The sequence below is a fragment of the Zingiber officinale genome, chromosome 6B, assembly GCF_018446385.1.
Source record: "Zingiber officinale cultivar Zhangliang chromosome 6B, Zo_v1.1, whole genome shotgun sequence".
Taxonomy (NCBI): Eukaryota; Viridiplantae; Streptophyta; class Magnoliopsida; order Zingiberales; family Zingiberaceae; genus Zingiber; species Zingiber officinale.
In genome coordinates this window covers 92,060,567-92,076,649 of record NC_055996.1, presented here as the reverse complement: position 1 = coordinate 92,076,649, position 16,083 = coordinate 92,060,567, and the positions used below count along the sequence as shown (strand labels likewise).

General features: G+C 36.4%; 2 protein-coding genes across 4 annotated transcripts; both read left to right on the top strand.

Moving 5' to 3' along the window:
* Positions 1-625: 625 nt before the first annotated feature.
* LOC121990416 (elicitor-responsive protein 1-like) lies at positions 626-1,705 on the top strand. Of its 2 annotated transcripts, none has more exons than XM_042544549.1 (5): positions 626-769; positions 844-909; positions 1,020-1,164; positions 1,267-1,406; positions 1,511-1,705. In XM_042544549.1, the coding sequence occupies exons 1-5, from the start codon at positions 703-705 to the stop codon at positions 1,594-1,596; spliced, it is 504 nt and encodes a 167-aa protein (XP_042400483.1). In that variant the 5' UTR covers positions 626-702; the 3' UTR covers positions 1,597-1,705. The 2 variants fall into 2 exon arrangements, with proteins under 2 accessions (XP_042400483.1, XP_042400482.1); XM_042544548.1 differs by having other exon boundaries at positions 1,017-1,164.
* A 6,984-nt stretch (positions 1,706-8,689) lies between these two features.
* Positions 8,690-9,768, top strand: LOC121990417 (elicitor-responsive protein 1-like). Of its 2 annotated transcripts, none has more exons than XM_042544551.1 (5): positions 8,690-8,833; positions 8,904-8,969; positions 9,080-9,224; positions 9,327-9,474; positions 9,579-9,768. In XM_042544551.1, exons 1-5 carry the CDS (start codon positions 8,767-8,769, stop codon positions 9,582-9,584), a joined length of 432 nt encoding a protein of 143 aa, XP_042400485.1. In that variant the 5' UTR covers positions 8,690-8,766; the 3' UTR covers positions 9,585-9,768. The 2 variants fall into 2 exon arrangements, with proteins under 2 accessions (XP_042400485.1, XP_042400484.1); XM_042544550.1 differs by having other exon boundaries at positions 9,077-9,224.
* The last annotated feature ends 6,315 nt before the right edge of the window (positions 9,769-16,083 follow it).

Genomic DNA, 16,083 nt, shown 5'->3' with positions numbered 1-16,083 from the left:
AATTCAAGTATGCTTTAACTACGTGCAGTATAAGATTTTTTCCATATCCTACTGTAATTTAATTTGATTTTCTTACATTTATATGATGAAAAGATTCTTTGTTAGATTATTATTTGTTGGTTATATGTGAATCAAAAAGAGACGGAATGGTAAAAGATTTGAATGTGATTTTAGTTCCATATTAGAAGTTTCAAGATATATTGATTAGTTTATATTGAGGAGAGACTCTTTCTCATATATGGATTTACAGGGAGGTGCAAATTTAGGGTTCGAATTATAATAAAATAAGTTAACTCGCGTGTGAACAGATGAATCCCTCAATTTACTCGGCTGCTCTACGCTCACTCTATAGTCTACACTCAATACTTGATAAATTATCTATTAAGATAGTCTCAACATATAAATTTAATTTAATATAATTTGACCGAGTACAATTAATTAATCAAAATGATACAACACGAGTACAATTTGACCGCTTCTTGCTGAGCTGTTCCTGGTCAATAATGTTCAAATCATTGACTGGATCAATTAATCATTTGACTTGAAATTTAATAAATTAATTAATCATCCATCCCCCTGCTTCCTCTATATATATCTAGCTGCTGCTGAACAAGCGAACAGAGAAGAAAAGATACAAAGAGATCAGAGAAGAAACAAAGAGAAAGACAAGGAAGAAGAGATCATACAATTAATTACTTAAAGATGAGTTTTGGAGAATTAGAAGTGTTACTTGTGGATGCCAAAGGCCTCAAGGACACTGATCTAATAGGTATTAATTAATTAGTTTATTTTTGTGAAATTTTAATTGTAATTTTATGTATTTAATTTACTTGATGTAAGCAGGCAAGTTGGATCCTTATGTGGAGATTCAATACAGGGATCAGCAACAGAAGAGCAAAGTTGCATATAGTGAGTTAGTTCTAATTAAATCATTTATATATGTGTGATTTTATAAGATTATTTAATATCCCATAAAATAAAATTATAAAATGTAATTAAATGTGAAATTAATTAAGCAGAGGAAGGAGGAAATCCACGGTGGAATCAGAAATTCAAGTTCAAGGTTCACCATCCACTCGAGAACAACTCGATTCGACACAAGCTTGTGCTTCGAGTCATGGACCGTGACACCTTCTCGGCCGATGATTTTGTCGGAGAAGCAACGTGAGTAATACACGCCCTAAAAAATTTAAACTCTTGTTAGTAATATTTCTCCCTAATTACATAGGAGCTTATTACTTATTGTGTGGTTTTGATGATGAATAGGATTAATGTTGGAGATGTGATTGCGATGGGGTTGGAGAAGGGGTTTATGGAAGTGAACCCTTGCAAGTATCGGGTTGTGCTTTCCGATAAGAGATATCACGGCGAGATAAGAGTTCGTATCACCTTCAAATTTAACCAAGGTAATTGATTAAATAATTAATGCAAATGCTATTAATCTTTTTGTATTATTTTAAAATGAAATTCCTCTAATTGTAGAACAAACTTTGTTGTTGTGTTCTTGTAGATGTGATGGAGTGGAAAAAAGGAGCTTTGGATTTATGGATTATGCAAGTGCTCGAAGAATACATAGATAGTGATCTCCTTAGTTAGCTGACCAATTATTTGATTTGTTGTTGGAATTAAATTTGTTTAATTTTTATTTTTGGAAATGTATTAATTTCATTTTATTATTGGAGTAAGGAATAATGGTGATGTCTAAGTAGTGCAATTTGTGAAACATATTGGTTGATCAAAAGAATAATCCATATCGAACGAGATGCTTGCACCTATTTACTCTCATATTAAGATAACTTGTAGGGTCCATTTGTTAGGGTTGACAAACAGTCCGCCGAATATTCTAAGGAATTAGTAGAATTTAAATACATCGAATTAAATTTATTTATATGTCAAGATGACCTAAGTAGATAATCTCAGACTACTAGTAAGGGTTGGTTATTGTCAAGTGCTGACCGCAGAGCGTCCAAGCAGCAAAGTCCGAGAGGCCAAGTCTGTACGGACAAGAAGCCGTGCGAGCTAGTCTAAGCGGGCGAGCGAGCTAGTCTAAGCGAACTAGTGAGCGACCGATCGAGCGAGCGACCGATCGATCGAGTATTCGATCATTCGAGACGAAAACTAAGCGGTCGGGTGAGCGAGCGACGAGATGAGCGTGCAGTTGAGTGGACGAAGAGGCTGAGCTAGTGAGCGGCCGATTAAGTGTGCGGCCGGACAAAGAGTCCAAACGGGTGAGCGATCGAGCGAGCTTGCGACCGTCCGAGCAGAGAAATCGAGTGGTCGAGCGTGCAAACAGTCAGGAGAGCTGAGCAATCCGATAGGCTGAGCACGCAATCCTCCCTAGTAGGTGAAGGGACCGAGGCCTGCGAAATTCATAGTTTTCTTGAAACATATTCGCTCCGCCTCTGCTATGTTTTGAGGTTTCCTCGGGTCGTCTGTTTCTCAGGATACAACGGTGAACTGTGATTCCCACCAAGCACTGATGGTCACTGTGAACTGAGAGGTACCCTACTGCTATCACGGGTATACCGTCGAGCAAGAGATGTATGACAGACGAGGAGGGGTACGGTGGTGGAGAGCTTCTGTTTGTGTGTGCCAATCTTTTGCTCGTAGCCTCCTTATATAGGAGCTCAGATCAATGACAACATCGATGATCGATTAATATCATTACTCGCCGAGCTATGAAACGCCAACTTTTCGCTCAGCCGTTTAAATTTTGCATTAATCCTTAATTTAATACATTTGTTACACAAGCAGTAAAAAAGTTTATGTGGTAAAATATTGGTTGTTCCACTTGAACACACTACAACATTTTTTTATTTTTGGCAACGCCTCTCATTGCAACGGTTTTAAAACCGTTCTCTTAAAGTACATTAGGCAACGGTTTTTAATAGTGTTGGTTTAATAAATTTTTTTAATATGCAACGATTAAAAACCGTTCTCTAAAATACATTTATTAAAAAAAATTATACTAAATAGATTAGGCAACGGTTTTTAATATTTTATTTTAAATATTGTTGCGCTACATTAGGCAACGGTTTAAACTACAATATTCTTTATTTTTTGCAAATAAAGTAAGGATATGGAATTTGAATAAGGTAAAATAAAATTGATAAATTAAGATCTCATGAGCAACAATAAAGAAAATCATCCACTAAATTTTCTACGAAATGTAGGAAAGTTAAACGAACTGGTACGACATCATGAAATTATTTAATAGAGGGATTAAAATGGGGATTGATGAATTATAGTTACCCTAGGTTAGGGATTAAATTGCCCTAGGTATTAAGACCTAGGTATAAAAGCTTCTCAACCATTTTTCCCACACCCAGCCACTGTGCCCAAATCGCCGCTTCATCCCCTCCTCAACCCCTCGCTGGACCGATCAAGCTTGTCACCGAGCTTAGATCCCTGCTCCGGTATTTCACCACCTCGGCGACTTCGTGGGAGCATCGCAAGCGGGTATGGAGTCCAGTGACGACCACCGGCAGCTATGGCTAGGGGAAGGGGCTTCAACAGAGAATCGCGGAAGGGAAGGCAAGTATATCTCACGGTGATAGCATAAGATCTGTGAGGTATAGAGGGGTCGAAACCTAGAACGGAGAAGATGTTTGTTGTGTGTTCGTTCCTGTTAGAGCTTCTTCTTTGTTGAGTTTTCATTCGGTCATTTGGTTTGCATATGTTTCGGATTATTGATCGGTGAGGTCTGCATTGAAAGTGTTCGATTTCCTTGGAGTGCCTTTCTTGTGTTCCTACTGGCGTCCGTCGAACAGTGTGTGTGAGTTGAGGTTCGGTTTCTTCCGTGATGTCGAGGTTTCAATTCCTGTATTCTGTTCGCTTAAATGTCTGATCGAGGTGCCGGTTTTTGATTGTGTGCCGAATGGAGCTTTGGTTACTGGTTGGTTGAATGGAACTCTATGTAGGTTCCGGCGACATTTTTCTTTGGATTTAACCGAGGATTTCAAGTTCTTTCATTCCGATTTGAGGTTTCATTTATCTCTCGCTTGGCTCATATGGTTTCTGGTTTCCTCATGTCGGAGCAATCTATTATAGATGGTGCGAATTTGCTAGGGGATTGTTCTGTTTGGGATTTATGGGTTTTATTGGCATAAGATGGGTTTGAACTTCGATTTTTCCTTCAGATTTGTTGATGCCGTGAGTTCTATGTAGGTTAACTGTTTGATTAAATGTCGACTTGAGATGTTAGAGGTGGAATAAGCTACGTCTTGGTTTTTCTTTTGGGAAGCTCTGGATTTGAAGGTAGTTTTCCTCGTTGCGGACAAATTTACATCTCGTTGGATGAGTTGGTTTTGAACTTGGTTTTGTGGCTTGTGGGTTCCATGAATTTCGCTTTGAAATCTTTGTGTAGTTCCTCTCAAAACGCCTACTCCGTTGTATGATTTCTTTTACGGGTTTTGAATTGAAGATTTTGTGTAGATCTTGCTATATTGTTGGTTCAATTTCTATAATGAAGTAGAAAAATTTTAGTTGACTCATTTGGTGAAGGTGCTCTTCGTGTTGGGTAAGAGATTTAATAATCTTGTTAGTAAGTTTGTTTTCCTTGGAGATTTATCGCTGTTGGAACTTTTGTGAGGCTACGGTTTGTAGTGATTCAATAGAATGATTTGTTGCTGTGGCAAATTTTCATTTGGGGGTAGGAATTTAGTTGAATTGATTACTGGTAACACTGGTAAAGTAATAGTTGCCATGAGAATTGAATACGTTCCCTTAAGCCTTAGTCTTGTATGGTAAGATTAATTGTTATTTATCAGTCTCTTGTTGCAAATTTATATCCATATCTTGTCCTTCATATACTTGACTAACTTGGGGTCTCGACTTTCACTGTGTTTGAAAATTGGAACAAATAGCTGGATCTATTTTGCAAAATGTTACATCTTTTACCACCCCTACATTTGTGATAATTACTTTGTACTGATTTTAGGCTGTTTTTATACATAATCACGTGATAAATTTCAAATGTAAATAGTCAAATTCAGTTGTGGGTATTAACCTATACTGACACATCTTTTCCTCTAGGAGTCACCTATTCTTGCCTGGTAATTAATGTGTGTAATCAAACAAAGACACCTGCTCAGGGTTTGTCAAATAGAAATTTAGGTTTGGGCTAAGAACTCATTCACGTACTAGGATTTGAGTCTGAATCTTCATGATGCAAGGCATCATCAGCGGACCATATTATGGATGCCCTAGTATGTGTGTGATATTCTACCTCTGACCTTAGGTATCATTTTAGGCTCTGAATTGGTTTAAAGACTCACTTACAGTAGCACAGGCCTAGAAGAAGCAATGCAAGGAGACATGCAAATTATAACCAGTAATATATAAACAGATTTGGTTGGTCATGCTATGAGTGTCACATTACAAGTATTGAATATGCACCAAACTAACATCTGTAGTGGGTTAGATAATATCAGTTCTCATTATGCACCTTATGTTTTCTTTGTAATTCTATAATATTCCTATTTTTTTGTGCTATACATATGTTTTTTTTAATATTTTCTATAATTAAATGCCTTTTCTTAGACTTGAGCAAGGCTTTGTGGTGTGCGAATGTCTAATGCTTTGCCAAAGACATTGATGCACCCAGAGACTTTAGTAACTTAACAGTGGCCAACTCGAGTTTGAGGAATACAATCTTTTGTGGTAGTCAGCTAATCTAAGGTCTGCAATTGTAGTTTAATATTCTCTATTTCGCTATTTGATTCCAGACTCCATTAACCACTACTTCCCTCTAGGATTGATTTTTTTTTCCTCCCTGATGATGGCAAGCACCAATCTGTTGTTTCTTATCCGATTTGTCTGTATACTATTCACTTCGCTACTACCTCCAATGTTTGACCCCTATCCAATGCAGATGATGGTATCAAGAACTCAAATGGACCTAATCTATAACTCGATGCCAAAAGAATATTGCTTTTATGATATGATATCACGCCTATTTTTTCTTATTGACAACACTTTTGTGCTCACTCAACATGAGTTATGTCATCAATATTTTTCTCAGTTACCCCTGTGATATCGGATTGTTGCTTTTATGCATTTTAGTTTCTGTGTATTTTTCTCAGTTATCAGTATGAATCCAATTATGTCATTCAACATGAGTCATGTCATCACCATGAGTCAACATTTATGTAATAATTTATTCAACATTTATAACTCTCTAGTAGCTATGATTTTTCAATTATTATTTATGATGATTGGTGAGGTCTTAATATTTTAAATTTTATATACAGGATCCTAATATGGATGGTGATCATGTGGATGAAGATCAAATGTTGGACATAGAAGCGGAAGAAGATGATGCTATATAGCTTGATTTTTTAGTACAAGTACTGATAGTGGATGAAGGTCAAATGTGGATGCAGATCAAATGTTTTGATCAGTAATGATAGATGACAAATGATTTTATATTTTGTGTGCAAAGATTTAAGTTTAAGGTAGAGAAATATTAAGACAAATGTGGATCAAGATGTGCATACTTTGTTAATTAGTATATTTGTTTGAGTATTATAATATTTTGTTTTGGATAACAACGTAATTAATTTTCTTCAATATGTATGTGGATGATTAATATATTTTGAGCATGTTTTTCTTTAATTGGTATAATTTTTTCAATTGGTATATTTTCAGTATTAATTTTTTCTGTTGCTATCAACGACAACAGTTTTCCTCTGTTGTTATCAATAACAACGGTTTTCCTGTGTTGCAATCAAAGGCAACGGTTTTTCTTGTGTTGCAATCAAAGGCAACGGTTTTTTCTGTTGCTATCATAGATAATGGTCATAAACCGTTGCCATAGAATGATTAAAAAACCGTTGGCTATATTCATCAAAGGCTACGGTTTTTTTTATAGTGTTGCGAATTATTAGTAAAACCGTTGCCTAAACAAAAGGCAACGGCTGACTATACCACGGTTTAAAAACTGTTGTCTAAAGAAAAGGCAACGGTTTTTATACTTTAGGCCACATTTGTTGGACGTTTCCATTGGTGAAAAATGTTGTAGTGACACCCCCCCCCCCTACGCACCCACGTGTGAGAGAAAGTCTCTCCCCATGCATCTGTTCACATTATCAATGCATATGAATCAATATAAATCCACCAATATGCCTTGAAACTTTCAATGTGAGACTAAAGTCTCATTCACAATGAAGCCTCTTTCCTCTTCCACCTCTTCTCCATTCACATCACATATATCCAACAATCCCCCACATGAATGGAAATAGGGTATGTGATAGCATTCAGCAGTTGAGTCCAGTAAAGGACAAGTAGGTTTTACCCTTTGAATCTTCCCTTATGAAGATCTGTTTACTTACTGGCTGAAAGTAGACGTGATGTCCTTGAACTGTTCTGCCATCTGTGTAAGCATTGATATATCTCACCCAAGACTCTTCCTGATACAACTCAGTTCTCGTGAATGTGTTCATTCTTCACCATGAACACACCTGGTTCTGTGAGAAGTTCTAAGAACTGTGCCTCTAATTCTCTTCGAAATGACCCCACTTTTTTCTCACATAGTTGAGGATGTGCATGACATATTACTTTTCATATAATTTTCATGCTACATATACACATCAAATCTATTCCATCAATAAGTTCGTATTATGATTACTGTGAGATTTACTATAGTTATAGTGGTTATGACTTCTTTGTCCTTTTGGTCCTTACTAATGGACTTGATGGGTCACATTCTTTAAGGGGTATTTTTACCCATAAAAATTGGCATTGCTACACATGTAACTAAGGAATATATTGTTTTGTGTTATTTTCACATGTAATGCAAGTGGGAGATTGTTAGATATTTTAAATATCTAATAATTTGTTAGTGGACTTACCATGAATTTATAACCTATTATTTTGTCATTTAAATTCAAACTCATTACAGTGATCTAATTGTTGTGTTTATTGGATTTATTTTTGGGTATGTATATTATATGTGTAGACTCATTTATCTTAAACGTACTCGTCATTCGTTTTTATTAATGGGTTGATAACCGATAGTGGGTATTGGATTATATATAGGGTGTACTTCCCGCATGGTTAGACATCAAAATATTATTCCTTACTTCCCATTTAGTGAGGATGTACAGTGTCGAAGCCCTAACCCTTTGGAAGATCATGTTTCGACTTCGACTTGGACTTCATAGAGATAGCTTAGAGACGATGTCTTTAAATTCAAGTATGATTTAACTACATGCAATGTAAGATTTTTTTTCATATCTGTAATTTAATTTTATTTTCTCACATTTATATCAATGAAAAAGTTCATTTATTGGTTATATGTAAATGGAAAAGAGAGAAAAGGAAAGAGATTCTATTGTGAATGAAATTTTAGTCCGTTAAAATTTTCAAAATATATTGGTTATTTTATATTGAGGAGAGATTTGTTTTCATATGTGGATGTACAAAAGTACAAATTCAAGACCTGAATTATATAACTTGTGGTCGAATATGACCCGAGTACAATTTGACCGGGTACAAATTCAATTAATCAAAATGATACAACACGAGTACAATTTGACCGCTTCTTGCTGAGCTGCTCCTGGTCAATAGTGTTCAAATCATTGACTGTATCAATTAATCATTTGACTTGAAATTTAATAAATTAATTAATCATCCATCTCCCTGCTTCCTCTATATATATCTAGCTGCTGCTGAACAAGCGAACAGAGAAGAAAAGATACAAAGAGATCAGAGAAGAAACAAAGAGAAAGACAAGGAAGAAGAGATCATACAATTAATTACTTAAAGATGAGTTTTGGGGAATTAGAAGTGTTACTGGTGGATGCCAAAGGCCTCAAGGACACTGATCTAATAGGTATTAATTGGTTTATTTTTGTGAAATTTTAATTGTAATTTTATGTATTTAATTTACTTGATATAAGCAGGCAAGATGGATCCTTATGTGGAGATTCAATACAGGGATCAGCAACAGAAGAGCAAAGTTGCATATAGTGAGTTATTTCTAATTAAATAATTTATATATGTGTGATTTTATAAGATTATTTAATATCCCATAAAATAAAATTATAAAATGTAATTAAATGTGAAATTAATTAAGCAGAGGAAGGAGGAAATCCACGGTGGAATCAGAAATTCAAGTTCAAGGTTCACCATCCACTCGAGAACAACCCCATTCGACACAAGCTTGTGCTTCGAGTCATGGACCGTGACACCTTCTCGGCCGATGATTTTGTCGGAGAAGCAACGTGAGTAATACACGCCCTAAAAAATTTAAACTCTTGTTAGTAATATTTCTCCCTAATTACATAGGAGCTTATCACTAATTGTGTGGTTTTGATGATGAATAGGATTAATGTTGGAGATGTGATTGCGATGGGGTTGGAGAAGGGGTTTATGGAAGTGAACCCTTGCAAGTATCGGGTTGTGCTTTCCGATAAGAGATATCACGGCGAGATAAGAGTTGGTGTCACCTTCAAATTAATTAATTTAACCAAGGTAATTAATTAAACAATTAATGCAAATGCTATTAATCTTTTTGTATTATTTTAAAATGAAATTCCTCTAATTGTAGAACAAACTTTGTTGTTGTGTTCTTGTAGATGTGATGGAGTGAAAAAAGGAGTTTGGATTTATGGATTATGCAAGTGCTCGAAGAATAGATAGATAGTGATCTCCTTAGTTAGCTGACCAATTATTTGATTTGTTGTTGAAATTGAATTAAATTTGTTTAGTTCATTTGTTTATTTTTTTTTTTTTTGGAAAATGTATTAAATTCATTTTATTATTGGAGCAAGGAATAATGGTGATGTTGTGAAACATGTTGGTATTATCGATTTGGATCATAGATATATCAAAAGAAAAGTCTGTATCGAAAACTTTTAGGTTCCATTTGTTAGTATATCGAACAATTGACTACTAACGAACACACACATATTTGCTGCTAAATTTGCCATATTATTTGATAACTAAGAGAACTCTTGGGCTCTTCAATTCTTCTTAAATTTGTAAAACGTGGAAAATGAAAGTAACATCATACAAAAGGGAAAAAAAATAAAAAAAGAAAAAAAAATTGAATGCCAAATTAGTGATGGATCAATTAATCAAGAATTAATGATTAATTACTCCATTGATCGAGATTAACACTTTCGTAGATCCGACGGTGGAGGAGGCAGTTTTTGGTTTGAACGATTCCCATCGAGTACCAACCACCCCATCTTCAAACCCCAAGTGCACCTCAATGTGACAATGCATGAACCACACTCCTAAAATTATATTTAATATTGATTATTTAGTTAGTCGAAGGAGAATTATTAAACCTTGTATGAATTTTAAAATTTTTAAAGGAAAAAAAATAATTTTCATTCCTATTGTAGTAATTTTATTTTTTGTTATTTCACTTGAACTGTTACGTTAAAAAAAGGGATAAAAAGTTTAGGTGGAAAAATAAAAATTTATATGTATTTATTTTGTTCCGCAATACCTAAATCACGAATCTAAATTTTAAGATTATCAAATCACATACTCAATAGTCAATACTCATTTTACCCATTCTACTATTCCCAACCAGTATAGTAATGAATTGGTAAATCTGTCTTGAGAATGGTTTTGTGGTCATATAACATTCCACCAATTGATTGCTATAATATAACAATCTATTGGTGGAATTTAACTCGATCAAAAATGAGTTAAAAAAATATTGTTCTTAATATAACGTGTCAAATTTATTTTTGAGGGTATAGATATAATCAGAATCAAGTACTATGTATTCGTCTAGTTCTCATGATTATATTCATGCTTTCAAATATCATTTTCATACTACTAATTAAGAGTAATAATTTTTTGAACACGAATCATATTTTTTAATCGATTGCTACAGTGTAACAATCAATTTAGAACATTATTATGTTGATGAACTCTAAATCGATTGTTACACTATAACAATCGATTTAGAACATTACTATGTTGATAAACTCTAAATCGATTATTGCATTGTAACAATCGATTGAGAGAGGTAGAAATGAAATTGAATACATGATTTGGTAATTTTAAAATTTAGAGAATAGGCTGAGAGGGGTGAATAGCCTGCAAATCAGAATTCACTCTCTCCAAGCACAAACACTCGTTAATTAGAAAAAATAAACATAAAAGAAAGTAAGAGAATACTCCGAATTTTACTTAGTTTACAACCAGAAAGGTTGTTAATCCAAGGCGATGAAAAGTCCACTAAGATCTCCTTTGAGGAAGGCGGAATAGGCTCTTACAAGTGTTGAAAACTTAGAACAAAGTAAAAAAAATGAAATACAGAGTGTTGTATTGAACTATGAGGATTAGGACATTATTTTATAACCTACTGATCAAAATAGTCGTTTGTTGACATGACAACTCTCGGGTGCCTGGACATGGTCGCCTCAATTCACTCTACAAAGGCTCTTCGTCAACGAAGTTATCGGCATCCAGTTGTCTGGAGTCTTGCTGACATGGACTCCAAAGTTGATCCTCATTACAATGGCTCGAATAGGTGCTGAACTTGGCCCGAGCTGATCCGAGTTCTTGGACCTGGTCTGAGCACCTAGATCTGGTCCAGGCATCTGGACAAAGTCAACTTCATGTTGACTTGTCTGACTGCTTCGCCAGTTGCTTGGGTGATTCTCTGTCCATCCAGAGTTGAGCTCACCCGAACCCAACTCTGGCCTTCTCCTTGAGCAGCCTTTCTCCCTGGCTTCTCGTCCCTTGGAAATATTATGCGCATCCTTCTCGTCCATAAGTGTACTCTTTCGCAGTACTTCACCCCTCGGATACACCGAGCATGTTGACTCGATTCTCGTGCTATCCTTCTCGCTAGCTATGTCATCCGCTCGACTTTTTATGTCCCTAAGTCCTTGTAGACACAAGACATCAAATCGCAAAACCTAACTTAACTCGGTTGATCACATCAAAACTCATCCGGGGTACTTACAAATTTGGGTATTCTGAAAAAAATGATGAAGCAAATAACACTGAACCTGGGGTAATCGGCTCGGTCCCACAGAAGTTTTCCACCGGTTGCTAGGTAAATTGGAAAGCGGCAGACGGTCCATAAGCTCAACATCTCATGGTTGTGCATCCCATTTGGAGAAAAAATCCTTACAAATGTGTCGTAGCTGGGGATCGAACCGCGGGTGTCTGGGTGACAACTTGGCACCCTTCCGCTACACCATAGCCCCGGGGAGCATGATTTGGGTATTATGGAACTTCAGCTATGTGGTTCACTAATTTGCTGAAAAAATTAGTAGATTTATCAAATAGTCTTTTGAATTTCAGTAATTTCAAATTCGTACCAGGATTGTTGGCTAAAAATCTTATAACCACCCACATGCCCATCGGCACGCCGATAGTGATCCTCTCCACCAGATCCACAAAGTTGAATCTCAGCGGATCTTTAACCAAGTCAAAATTTCTGGAGCCCTACCCGACGACGAAGAAGTTGAAGCCATGGAGGTGAAGCAGGTGGCTCTTTGCCTCGAGAATGCTCGTGTCCTGAATCACCAACTTGACGGTGGCGTTGAACGGAAACACCACCAACCTCGTCATGTTCCCTATAGTCGTGTCATTGTTCGGTGGTGTTATGGTGTAGTTGAACGGTGTAGTTATGTAAATCAGAAAGAGAGGGGCGAGGGAGGGGGGGGGGGGTGAATTGCCTGCAAAACAAGATTGCACCTTTCTCAATCTTTAGGCTTTAGTTAACACACACTTGTAAATTAAAATAAAACAAATGCATAAAAGAAATACGAGACTACCAATTTACTTGGTTTGTAAACGGGGAGGTGGCTAATCTAAGACAAAAGTAAGCACTAGCAAGAATATCCTTCTTCGACAAGGTCGGAGGTGGAGAAGTCTCATACAGTAATTTACAGCTCAGAAAATATCAAAACAGACTTGAAAATCAAATACAAGTGATGTCATTGAGCTAGAGGACATCCCCTCTTTTAATGGTGCTCAGAACACTTTTTACCGTTGGCTGACGTTGTAGCTCTTGGGCGCCTGGACCCGGTCCGGGAGCCTGGATGTGGTCACCTCAATCCACTCCGCAATAGCTCTTAGTTAATGACTTATCATATTTCGGGAGCTTGGACCCGGTATGGGCACCTGGAGTCTACTAACGTGAACTCTAGCTTTGATCCTCATCGCAACGGATCGCTGACGTGATCGGGACATCACGCTTGGACCTAGTCCAAGCACCTAGACCTGGTTCAAGCACCTGTATCCTGCACACTCACAATGCATATCAAATACAACAATAAATCTAACTTAAATATTTGCCTAAACATCAAAACCCAGAGCACCTAGATTGCTCTAACAATATCCTCCTTTTTGATGTTTGGCAACCTCTTTAAGTTAGGGAAACATAAATACAATAAAAATATAAATAAACATGCATATCTACTCATGCATAAACATGGAACCTATAACCCTAGGCTCCCCCTTCACCTAAGCTCTCATTTTAGATAGGATTTCTTGTAAAGTTAAACTTCTCCACCTTTGCCAACAAGTGAGCAATTGCTCCCCCTTCACCTAAGCTCCCCCTTGAGCTAGGTTTTCTTGCAAGGGTATGTAGGTTTTCCACTTAAACCCAATACTTCTTCTCCTTTGCCATACATAAAAAAAGCTCCAACAATATCTCAATTATTAGACTCTTTGACCTCTAATAATCATAAACATCATGTATTAATCTTCTATAAGATTAGATACATATTCACTATCCTTTTGGTTATTTTCTATTGCTAAAATATATTTTCAGACTGTATCAGTGGACTGTTATTAACCCCAGTCGACTGCTATTAATCTTAGTCGACTATCCTCTTTAAAACGATGTTATAGAGACATTCTGTGCTTGTGAACAATATTACCAATCGACTGGTAAAAGTATCAATCGATTGGTACATTATTTTAGCCAAAATTAGCATTTCTGACCCAACTTCAGAAATGCACCAAAAATTTTACAGATCTCTAAAAATTATCAAATTTTGTGGAGAGGTCTATTTTACCAATGTCTACTTAAAAAAAATATATTGATCACGAATCCCAATATTGATATAAAATCCAAAACTAGCTAAATGATTTATTTAAATGTTGACTTAAAGTCCTAGTTTTGACTTCCTCTTGATGTATCTGCCTATACTAAATTATAATGCATCCGTAGCATTAGTTTATATGATATCTATACATCAAAAACTAATTTTCATGCAATATGAACTCAATTCATATTTTCATGTATGAAACTCAACCCAATTGTGTCAATTTCTTAGATTTAAGACTCAAGTCCGTCTCTAAATCACTTGGCACATTTGATAACCCATTTACCATGGGTACCAAAGCCTCTTCCTAACCTTAGGACTCTTAACCTTAGTCATCTCCCTAGGTGACTCATCTACTATGGCTACACCCACATGGTGTACCTTAGTAGAATACTTTTTCTTAACCTTGAGCACCTCATCCTTTCCATAATCATATGCAACCCTTGAATATTTTTTATCATGGACCTTGGATGATTCTCCCTTGCCATTGTCATGTGCCATCTAATACCTAACCTTCTCTTGGCATGGGAGGGACCTAATTTGACACTTTTAGGTCTTTGACCACCCAAACACATGTCAAGTCCTTGATGTCCAATAATGAACCTATCTAGGACTTTCTCCATTTCTTCAAGCCTTACCTTCAAGGCTTAATTTTCCAATTCTAGGGTTCTAACCCTAGAGTCAACATGTCCATCTTGGACATCCCTAGACCTACCTACCTTTCTAGACATATATCTCCCTTTCTTAGGATTAATGTTTAGATTTTCACTCACTTTCCTTCCCTTAGGTAAAGTGCCTTGGGTCTTATTATGTCTACTCTTACTAGATTTAGCATCAATAGGTCTCCTAGAGTTATCATTTACATTAATTCTATTCATATCATTATATTTAAATTTATGATTATGCTTGGGTAAATAATCTACATTATTTCTAACAAGCATGTAAGAATTAGAGCTTGGATTAAACTTCAAGTTAGGGATTACCTTCCCTTTTACCTTTGAAGATCCCCCTTGACATGAGCTCCTCTTCTTCTCCCATTTCTTCAAGTGCGTCAATTTCTTGACCTCTCCTCTTCTTGGGCACTTGTGTGATAGTGACCATACTCACCACATGTGAAACAACAAATGTGCTTCTTCTCCTTCTTACAACTCATATTAGTTAAATCAACCTTGCTGAGTTTAGGAATTACCTTCTATACATTTTTGAGCGAAGGACACCTACTCTTATAGTGTCCCATCTTACCACACTCAAAATATTTGATGTGGTCCTTTGCACTCTTCTTGGTGGATAAGGTGGAAGGTTGAGCTTCTAAGATCTCCTCTTCCTTGGATGACTCATCTTCCTTGGATGACTCATCTTCCTTGGATGACTCCTCTTCCTCTTCACTCCAAGATGTGGACGGTTTCACTTCCTCTTCTCTTGAAGATGTGGATGGTACTTCTTGGGTGACTCCTCTTCCTTGGATGACTCCTCTTCCTCTTCACTCCAAGATGTGGACGGTTCCACTTCCTCTTCTCTTGAAGATGTGGATGATACTTCTGTAAGGAAATATGTTGCTAAACACGCAAATGCGCAGCGGAAAAACATATTTCCTCCAGAAGATTCATGTGAAGAGAAAGAGAAATTCCTATATATACTAAGTTTTCTAACATAGCATGAGAGATTATACCTTTATAGCGTGCTCACGGACTCCTGACAGCTCGGATCACAGCACGATCTCGCGCGTGCCTCTACGATATCCACACGAACAAACGTTCGTTTGTCTCACAAACTCACAAAAGGAGAAAGGTTGTGCTAGCAACCTTGAAAGTGGATTTCGGCTAAGAGGAGAGGAGCAAGGAGAATAAAGAGAATCTATCCCAAAATGAAGAGCAAAAAGCTTAAGTATTTTCATCCAATGAAAATACTTAATTAGCATTAATAGCCTTAATGAGCATTTACACTCCATTAAGGACCAAACTTGTAACTCCTCATTTCAAATGAGTGTAACTCTTCATTTCAAATTCAATTTCAAAAATTGAATGAAATGAATAATTGAATTTCAAAATTC

Bases quoted from the DNA above. Each gene is read 5' to 3' on its own strand.
- LOC121990416 (XM_042544548.1), top strand. From the start codon at position 703: ATGAGTTTTGGAGAATTAGAAGTGTTACTTGTGGATGCCAAAGGCCTC. The intron at 910-1,016 runs GTGAGTTAGTTC...AAATTAATTAAG, and splicing joins GAAGAGCAAAGTTGCATATA to CAGAGGAAGGAGGAAATCCA. The intron at 1,165-1,266 runs GTGAGTAATACA...GATGATGAATAG, and splicing joins GATTTTGTCGGAGAAGCAAC to GATTAATGTTGGAGATGTGA.
- LOC121990417 (XM_042544550.1), top strand. From the start codon at position 8,767: ATGAGTTTTGGGGAATTAGAAGTGTTACTGGTGGATGCCAAAGGCCTC. The intron at 8,834-8,903 runs GTATTAATTGGT...TGATATAAGCAG, and splicing joins CAAGGACACTGATCTAATAG to GCAAGATGGATCCTTATGTG. The intron at 9,225-9,326 runs GTGAGTAATACA...GATGATGAATAG, and splicing joins GATTTTGTCGGAGAAGCAAC to GATTAATGTTGGAGATGTGA.